At 43.9% G+C, this 9,504-nt stretch overlaps 1 protein-coding gene across 1 annotated transcript; it reads right to left on the minus strand.

Annotated features, from left to right (window-relative positions):
• Positions 1-422: 422 nt before the first annotated feature.
• On the minus strand, positions 423-4,427 carry LOC117903007 (cleavage and polyadenylation specificity factor subunit CG7185-like; the record flags this gene model as incomplete). The annotated part of the gene is made up of 4 exons (XM_034814752.1): positions 4,155-4,427; positions 2,914-3,156; positions 1,652-1,918; positions 423-608 (listed from the first exon to the last, which is right to left on the minus strand). Coding segments are annotated over exons 1-4 (969 nt in total), but the record flags the coding sequence as incomplete, so codon positions are not given.
• Between the last annotated feature and the right edge of the window lie 5,077 nt (positions 4,428-9,504).

Genomic DNA, 9,504 nt, shown 5'->3' on the forward strand with positions numbered 1-9,504 from the left:
AATTAATAAATAAATAAATTTAATATTAAATTAAAATAAATATAACAATATATGTATATAATAAATTAATAAATAAATAAATAAATTTAATATTAAATTAAAATAAATTTTTGTGTTGCGGGTGCTGCTGCTGCTGCTGCTGCTGCTGCTGTTGGGACCTTGGGTGAGTTGCTGCCGCTGGAGGAGCTGCGCGGTGGCTCCACCACATCCAAAGTTTCGCCCGCCGGCGGTGTTGTGGGCGTGGGTGTGGGCGTGGGCGTGTTGTCGTCTCGCTCCTGCTTGATGTGCAGATGCAGCTCCTTCTGCCGCACCCTCTGCCGCTCCATTTCACGCTCCAGTCGCTCGCGCTCGCGCTCCCGCTCCCTGTCCCTGTCCTTGTCGCGCTCCTTGGAGAGTATGCTCTTGCGCGGCGCCAGCGCCACATTGGGCTGGTACGTGCGCTCCGCGTACCGCTTTTCCGTGCTGCGGACCACGCGCTCGGGATTCTGCAGCTCCGGCGGCTCCTGGCAGGCGTAGGGCAGCGAGGAGAGCGTCGCATTGTAGGCGTGCAGGAAGGCCTTCGTGGTGGTGGGTCCCCACGGGCGGAACGCGGACGAGGAGTTCATCGGCTGGTGGGGATGGGGATGCGGATGCGGCGGCGGTGGCTGCGGCTGCCCCACCAGCACTGCCCCACGCGGATGCTGCTGCTGCTGCTGCTGTTGCACACAATGGGCGTACATTATTTGGTAGTGAAAAACAATTTTTTTGTTTTATTTGTTTTTTCTTTTCAAGTCGCTTTCGCAGTCTCGTGTGTGTCTCTTTATGTTTATTCACACAGTGTACGCTGAATACTCTAATGGAAAATATTTGCAACGCCAAGTCAATTGTTGTTATGTGTATACATATTTATATGCTTATAACCGTTTATCCCTTTCGTCCTAAATGTATTTGGGAAATATATGAGCATAGAGGGGATACAGAAAATCAATTTATTTTTATTTGGGGCAAGCTGCTTCATAAAGTCGCAAGTTTGAAAAAAAGGGTATGTGATCTCAGAACCACAGAAAAATGCGCCCAACCCTGCTACATTTGTATAAGTGGGTGTAGCCAATGAAAACGCAGCTAGAAGCCCCAGCTACATGGGTATCAGTGAGTGTAGAGCGCGCAACCCTGCTACATTTGTATAAGTGCATGAGCCAATGAACACGCAGCTAGAAGCCCAAGCCACATGGGTATTAATATTAAATATAATAATATATATAATAAATTAATAAATAAATAAATTTAATATTAAATTAAAATAAATATAACAATATATGTATATAATAAATTAATAAATAAATAAATAAATTTAATATTAAATTAAAATAAATTTTTGTGTTGCTGGTGCTGCTGCTGCTGCTGCTGTTGGGACCTTGGGTGAGTTGCTGCCGCTGGAGGAGCTGCGCGGTGGCTCCACCACATCCAAAGTTTCGCCCGCCGGCGGTGTTGTGGGCGTGGGTGTGGGCGTGGGCGTGTTGTCGTCTCGCTCCTGCTTGATGTGCAGATGCAGCTCCTTCTGCCGCACCCTCTGCCGCTCCATTTCACGCTCCAGTCGCTCGCGCTCCCGCTCCCTGTCCCTGTCCTTGTCGCGCTCCTTGGAGAGTATGCTCTTGCGCGGCGCCAGCGCCACATTGGGCTGGTACGTGCGCTCCGCGTACCGCTTTTCCGTGCTGCGGACCACGCGCTCGGGATTCTGCAGCTCCGGCGGCTCCTGGCAGGCGTAGGGCAGCGAGGAGAGCGTCGCATTGTAGGCGTGCAGGAAGGCCTTCGTGGTGGTGGGTCCCCACGGGCGGAACGCGGACGAGGAGTTCATCGGCTGGTGGGGATGCGGATGCGGCGGCGGTGGCTGCGGCTGCCCCACCAGCACTGCCCCACGCGGATGCTGCTGCTGCTGCTGCTGTTGCACACAATGGGCGTACATTATTTGGTAGTGAAAAACAATTTTTTTGTTTTATTTGTTTTATTTGTTTTTTCTTTTCAAGTCCTTTTTCGCAGTCAGTCGTGTGTGTCTCTTTATGTTTATTCACACAGTGTACGCTGAATACTCTAATGGAAAATATTTGCAACGCCAAGTCAATTGTTGTTATGTGTATACATATTTATATGCTTATAACCGTTTATCCCTTTCGTCCTAAATGTATTTGGGAAATATATGAGCATAGAGGGGATACAGAAAATCAATTTATTTTTATTTGGGGCAAGCTGCTTCATAAAGTCGCAAGTTTGAAAAAAGGGTATGTGATCTCAGAACCACAGAAAAATGCGCCCAACCCTGCTACATTTGTATAAGTGGGTGTAGCCAATGAAAACGCAGCTAGAAGCCCCAGCTACATGGGTATCAGTGAGTGTAGAGCGCGCAACCCTGCTACATTTGTATAAGTGCATGAGCCAATGAACACGCAGCTAGAAGCCCAAGCCACATGGGTATTAATATTAAATATAATAATATATATAATAAATTAATAAATAAATAAATTTAATATTAAATTAAAATAAATATAACAATATATGTATATAATAAATTAATAAATAAATAAATAAATTTAATATTAAATTAAAATAAATTTTTTGTTTTTTTTGCTGCTGCTGCTGCTGCTGCTGGGCTGTTGCTGGGTGAGTTGCTGCCGCTGGAGGAGCTGCGCGGTGGCTCCACCACATCCAAAGTTTCGCCCGCCGGCGGTGTTGTGGGCGTGGGTGTGGGCGTGGGCGTGTTGTCGTCTCGCTCCTGCTTGATGTGCAGATGCAGCTCCTTCTGCCGCACCCTCTGCCGCTCCATTTCACGCTCCAGTCGCTCGCGCTCCCGCTCCCTGTCCCTGTCCTTGTCGCGCCTTTGAGAGTATGCTCTTGCGCGGCGCCAGCGCCACATTGGGCTGGTACGTGCGCTCCGCGTACCGCTTTTCCGTGCTGCGGACCACGCGCTCGGGATTCTGCAGCTCCGGCGGCTCCTGGCAGGCGTAGGGCAGCGAGGAGGCGTCGCGTCGCATTGTAGGCGTGCAGGAAGGCCTTCGTGGTGGTGGGTCCCCACGGGCGGAACGCGGACGAGGAGTTCATCGGCTGGTGGGGATGCGGATGCGGCGGCGGTGGCTGCGGCTGCCCCACCAGCACTGCCCCACGCGGATGCTGCTGCTGCTGCTGCTGTTGCACACAATGGGCGTACATTATTTGGTAGTGAAAACATTTTTTTTTTGTTTTGTTTTATTTTTTTCTTTTCAAGTCGCTTTCGCAGTCTCGTGTGTGTCTCTTTATGTTTATTCACACAGTGTACGCTGAATACTCTAATGGAAAATATTTGCAACGCCAAGTCAATTGTTGTTATGTGTATACATATTTATATGCTTATAACCGTTTATCCCTTTTCGTCCTAAATGTATTTGGGAAATATATGAGCATAGAGGGGATATACAGAAAATCAATTTATTTTTTATTTGGGGCAAGCTGCTTCATAAAGTCGCAAGTTTGAAAAAAAGGGTATGTGATCTCAGAACCACAGAAAAATGCGCCCAACCCTGCTACATTTGTATAAGTGGGTGTAGCCAATGAAAACGCAGCTAGAAGCCCCAGCTACATGGGTATCAGTGAGTGTAGAGCGCGCAACCCTGCTGCTATTTTTTTGTATAAGTGCATGAGCCAATGAACACGCAGCTAGAAGCCCAAGCCACATGGGTATTAATATTAAATATAATAATATATATAATAAATTAATAAATAAATAAATTTAATATTAAATTAAAATAAATATAACAATATATGTATATAATAAATTAATAAATAAATAAATAAATTTAATATTAAATTAAAATAAATTTTTGTGTTGCTGCTGCTGCTGCTGCTGCTGCTGTTGGGACCTTGGGTGAGTTGCTGCCGCTGGAGGAGCTGCGCGGTGGCTCCACCACATCCAAAGTTTCGCCCGCCGGCGGTGTTGTTGTGGTGGGGGTGTGGGCGTGGGCGTGTTGTCGTCTCGCTCCTGCTTGATGTGCAGATGCAGCTCCTTCTGCCGCACCCTCTGCCGCTCCATTTCACGCTCCAGTCGCTCGCGCTCCCGCTCCCTGTCCCTGTCCTTGTCGCGCTCCTTGGAGAGTATGCTCTTGCGCGGCGCCAGCGCCACATTGGGCTGGTACGTGCGCTCCGCGTACCGCTTTTCCGTGCTGCGGACCACGCGCTCGGGATTCTGCAGCTCCGGCGGCTCCTGGCAGGCGTAGGGCAGCGAGGAGAGCGTCGCATTGTCGCATTGTAGGCGTGTGCAGGAAGGCCTTCGTGGTGGTGGGTCCCCACGGGCGGAACGCGGACGAGGAGTTCATCGGCTGGTGGGGATGCGGATGCGGCGGCGGTGGCTGCGGCTGCCCCACCAGCACTGCCCCACGCGGATGCTGCTGCTGCTGCTGCTGTTGCACACAATGGGCGTACATTATTTGGTAGTGAAAACAATTTTTTTTTTTTTTTTTTTTTTTTCAAGTCGCTTTCGCAGTCTCGTGTGTGTCTCTTTATGTTTATTCACACAGTGTACGCTGAATACTCTAATGGAAAATATTTATTTGCAACGCCAAGTCAATTGTTTGTTTGTGTGTATACATATTTATATGCTTATAACCGTTTATCCCTTTCGTCCTAAATGTATTTGGGAAATATATGAGCATAGAGGGGATACAGAAAATCAATTTATTTTTATTTGGGGCAAGCTGCTTCTTCATAAAGTCGCAAGTTTGAAAAAAAGGTATGTGATCTCAGAACCACAGAAAAATGCGCCCAACCCTGCTACATTTGTATAAGTGGGTGTAGCCAATGAAAACGCAGCTAGAAGCCCCAGCTACATGGGTATCAGTGAGTGTAGAGCGCGCAACCCTGCTACATTTGTATAAGTGCATGAGCCAATGAACACGCAGCTAGAAGCCCAAGCCACATGGGTATTAATATTAAATATAATAATATATATAATAAATTAATAAATAAATAAATAAATTTAATATTAAATTAAAATAAATATAACAATATATGTATATAATAAATTAATAAAATAAATAAATAAATTTAATATTAAATTAAAATAAATTTTTTGTTGTTGTTGTGTGCTGCTGCTGCTGCTGCTGCTGTTGGGACCTTGGGTGAGTTGCTGCCGCTGGAGGAGCTGCGCGGTGGCTCCACCACATCAAAGTTTCGCCCGCCGGCGATGGGTGTGGGCGTGGGCGTGTTGTCGTGCTCCTGCTTGATGTGCAGATGTGGGCCGTGGGCCGTGGGCGTGTTCCGTCTCGCTCCTGCTCCCTGTCCCTGTCCTTGTCGCGCTCCTTGGAGAGTATGGTCTTGGTAGTGAAAAACAATTTTTTTGTTTTATTTGTTTTTTCTTTTCAAGTCGCTTTCGCAGTCTCGTGTGTGCCGCTTTATGTTTATTCACACAGTGTACGCTGAAAACCTAATGGAAAATATTTGTCCCCAAGTCAATTGTTGTTAAAAAAAACATATTTATATGCTTATAACCGTTCATCGCTTTCGTCCCAAAATGTATTTGGGAAATATATGAGCATAGAGGGGATACAGAAAATCAATTTATTTTTATGCTTCCAAAGCGGAACCACGTATGTGGCTCAGAAAAGCTGCGCCAACAAAAGCCCCAGCTACATTTGTTTGAACCAAGAAAAAACGTAGCTAATGTTGCCCGATAAAAAAGAGGCATTTGTATGTGGGTGTAGCCAATGAAAACGCAGCTAGGCCCCAATACATGGGTATCAGTGAGTGTAGAGCGCGCAACCCTGCTACATTTGTATAAGTGCATGAGCCAATGAACACGCAGCTAGAAGCCCAAGCCACATGGGTATTAATATTAAATATAATAATATATATAATAAATTAATAAATAAATAAATTTAATATTTAAATTAAAATAAATATAACAATATATGTATATAATAAATTAATAAATAAATAAATAAATTTAATATTAAATTAAAATAAATTTTTGTGTTGCGGCGATCAAAAAAGAGGCTGCTGCTGCTGCTGCCTTGGCTGCTGAGTTGCTGCCGCTGGAGGAGCTGCGCGGTGGCTCCACCACATCCAAAGTTTCGCGCCGCCGGCGGTGTTGTGGGTGGGTGTGGGCGTGGGCGTGTTGTCAAAAAGAGGCATGTTGGATGATGCAGATGCAGCTCCTTCTGCCAAAAACGAATGTTGCCGCTCCATTTCACGCTCCAGTCGCTCGATCCGATCCTGGCCAACAAAAAAACGAATAAACGAATGTTGCTTTTGCGATCAAAAAGAGCCATGTTGGCTGATCAAAGTGCGCATGTGGCGTACCGCTTTTCCGAATGTTGCGGACCAAAAAGAGGCATGTTGGCCGATCCGGCGGCATCCTGGCAGGCAAAAAAGGGAGCGAGGAGAGCGATCAAAAAGAGGCATGTTGGAAGGCCTTCGTGGTGGTGGCCAACAAAACGAAATCGGAACGCGGACGAGGAGTTCATCGGCGAATGTTGGGGATGCGGATGCGGCGGCATGGTGGCTGCGGCAAAAAACGAATGTTGGCCCAAAAAAGAGGATGTTGCTGATGCTGCTGTTGCAAAAAAAAAACAATGGGCGATCAAAAATTATTTGGTAGTGTGAAAAAAAAATTTTTTGTTTTATTTCAAAAAGAGGCATGTTGGCCGATCAAAGTCTCATGTGTGTCAACAAAAAATGTTTATTCGATCAAAAAGTGTATGTTGGCCGATCAAAGAGGAAAAATATTTGGCCAAAAAAAACGAAACGCCAATCAAAAATTGTTGTGTTGTGCCGATTTAAATGCTTATAACCGTTTATCCCTTGGTCCAAAAAAAAAACGAATGTTGGCATAGAGGGGATCAGAAAAACAGGCATTTATATTTGGGGCAAGCTGCTTCATAAAGTCGCTAGTTTGAAAAAAACGAATGTTGGCCGAACCAAAAAGAAAAATGTTGGCCGATCAAAGAGGCATTTGCCAACAAAAAAACGAAAGTGGATGTAGCCAAAAAAACGAATGTTGGCCGCCCCAGGCTATGTTGGCCGATCAAAGAGGCATGGGCCAACAAAAACGAATGTTGGCCGATCAAAAAAGGCGGCTACATTGGTATAAGTGCATGAGCCAAAAAACGAATGTTGGCCGATCAAAAAGAGGCATGTTGGCCGATTAAAATTAAATATAATAATATAAAAACGAATGTTGGCCGATAAAAGAGGCATGTTATTAAATCAAAAATAAATATAACAAAAAAAATATGTATATAATAAAAAAATAAATAAATAAATAAATCAAAAAAAATATTATGTTGGCCAAAAAAAAATGTTGGCCGATCAAAAAGAGGCATGTTGGCCGATCAAAGGGCTGTGCAAAAACGAATGTTGGCCGATCATTGCTGTTGGGACCTTGGGTGAGCTTGGCCAACCGCTGCTGCGCGGTGGCTCAAAAACGAATGTTGGCCCGCCGGCGGCATGTTGGCCGATCAAAGAGGCATGGGCCGTGGGCGTGTTGTCGAATGTTGGCCGATTGAAAAGATGCTGCTCCATGTGTCGCACCGATTGCCGCTCCATTTGGCCAACAAAAACGAATGTTGGCCGATCAAAAAGAGGCATGTTGGCCGATCAAAGAGGCATGTGGCCAACAAAAAAAAACGAATGTTGGCCGATCAAAAAGGCTGGTGTTGTGCGCTCATGTTCTGTGATCTTGGAACGATCAAAAGAGGCATGTTGGCCAAATGCCGTTTGTCGAATGTTGGCCGATTAAAAAGGCAAATTTGGCCGATCAAATAAATTACCGATAACAAAAAAACGAATGTTGGCCCTTTTCCCTTTACAGCTGCCATTCCCTATCGATTGAGTTGTGTGTTTAAAATCCAACGTGAAACCAATCCAGGATCTTGGGCGACTTTTTCGCACGAACCGCTTTTTATTTAAATATTTTGGTTTTTATTATTTTTGACTAACGGAGTTTTGGCGTATATTTTTTCTGTTGGTTTTGTAAAAATAGCTATATATATATGTTCATATAGGCCAAATATCATTTAAAAGTCATTTTATTTATTTTTGGTCAATCTGTACTTTTACATAACGATAGTTGACCGTTATCGATAACGCCATTTAAAGTTAATAAACGTTTGTTCTTGAATTAACCATTTAGAAATTCTCATTTGAAATTTGCAGAAGGCGACCGACCGACCGCGCTATGATATGGAGCTGCCCTGTTTAAGAAATTTGCTGTTTCAAGCCTCAGGTGAGTATGTTTTGGTCTATGCTGGTGATTAATTGGTTCTTTTCTTTCAGGTTCGAAATTTGAATACGACAATGCGTTCATCTGGCAATTGAGAGAGAATTTGGCTTTGATTTGTGATTTTCGCTGCCGTCTACATGTCATATTTGGGCATCCGGTTGACAATTTTCATTGTTGTTCTGCAAGAATGGAAGAAGTGTGTTTATAGAATTATTTCCATTGTCGCTGGATTCTGCTTCTGGATCCACCAAAAAAAAGGTCGTCGCCATTCATGCAACTTCGCGCCTGGCCTGTAGAACGCGATCCCAAATATTCTCAGTTGGAGTGCTGTGGCAGGACGCTTCGTTATCTAACAAACCTTGTTGTTGGCAGGGGTTACATTTGTCATTGACAGGCTGCAAAGCGTCATTCTGGGCTTAAGTGGGAAGGCTATCGCCTCATTATGGGTGGTTGGATAGTCTTTGGAGGGATGAAAGATTGATTTCAGTGATGTTGCCAGGTTTTTGGATGATTAATGTCGTTATAATGGAGACCAATAAGACTGTTAGGCCACCATGGTGGTCGTCGCTTGAATTTATTTGTTTTCGCATACATTTAGGAACAAATCATTCTTAACATAAACCGTGATATTTCAGGAAGGAAATAAACACAAGAACCTATGCAAAGATACTCCGCCTGTTTTTTTTTTAAACAAATTTGCTTACCCCTCCACAAACGATTATTCAGTATTTAATACCAAAACTAAGTAAACAACTTTTGTGGATAAAAAGAAGAAGATTGATGGATGGTACGGGGTTTGTTTTCCTGTTATGGAAAAAAGGCAGCTGTGTATTTGGATTTTTGTCGTCGGCGCGATCACAATAAGACTGTTAGGCCACCATAGGTGGTCGTCAGCTTTAATTTATTTGTTTTCGCATACATTTAGACGCATGTACAAATATTCTTAACATAAACCGTGATATTTACAGGCAGGAACATAATTCTAGTCTTAAACTGTGATATATTTTTTTTTTTTTTTTTAAATATTTTTAACAGTATTTCTTATTAGCCTCGATAACGATTATTCAGTATTTTTTTAGAGGGGACTAGTATTTTCTGGCACATGTGTACAAAAAAAAGAAGAAGATGCTGACTGGGAGCTACAATTGTTTGTTTACATTATGGAAAAAAGGCTGTGATATTCTGTCTGTAAGTATTAGGGTGTTATAAATCTGCTGTTTTTAAATTAAAGCTGTCTGTTATTAGTGGGCGTGTTTTCCGGTGCGTTGCCTTCCACCACAGAT

This window comes from Drosophila subobscura, unplaced genomic scaffold (genome assembly GCF_008121235.1).
Source record: "Drosophila subobscura isolate 14011-0131.10 unplaced genomic scaffold, UCBerk_Dsub_1.0 Contig_14, whole genome shotgun sequence".
Classification (NCBI taxonomy): Eukaryota; Metazoa; Arthropoda; class Insecta; order Diptera; family Drosophilidae; genus Drosophila; species Drosophila subobscura.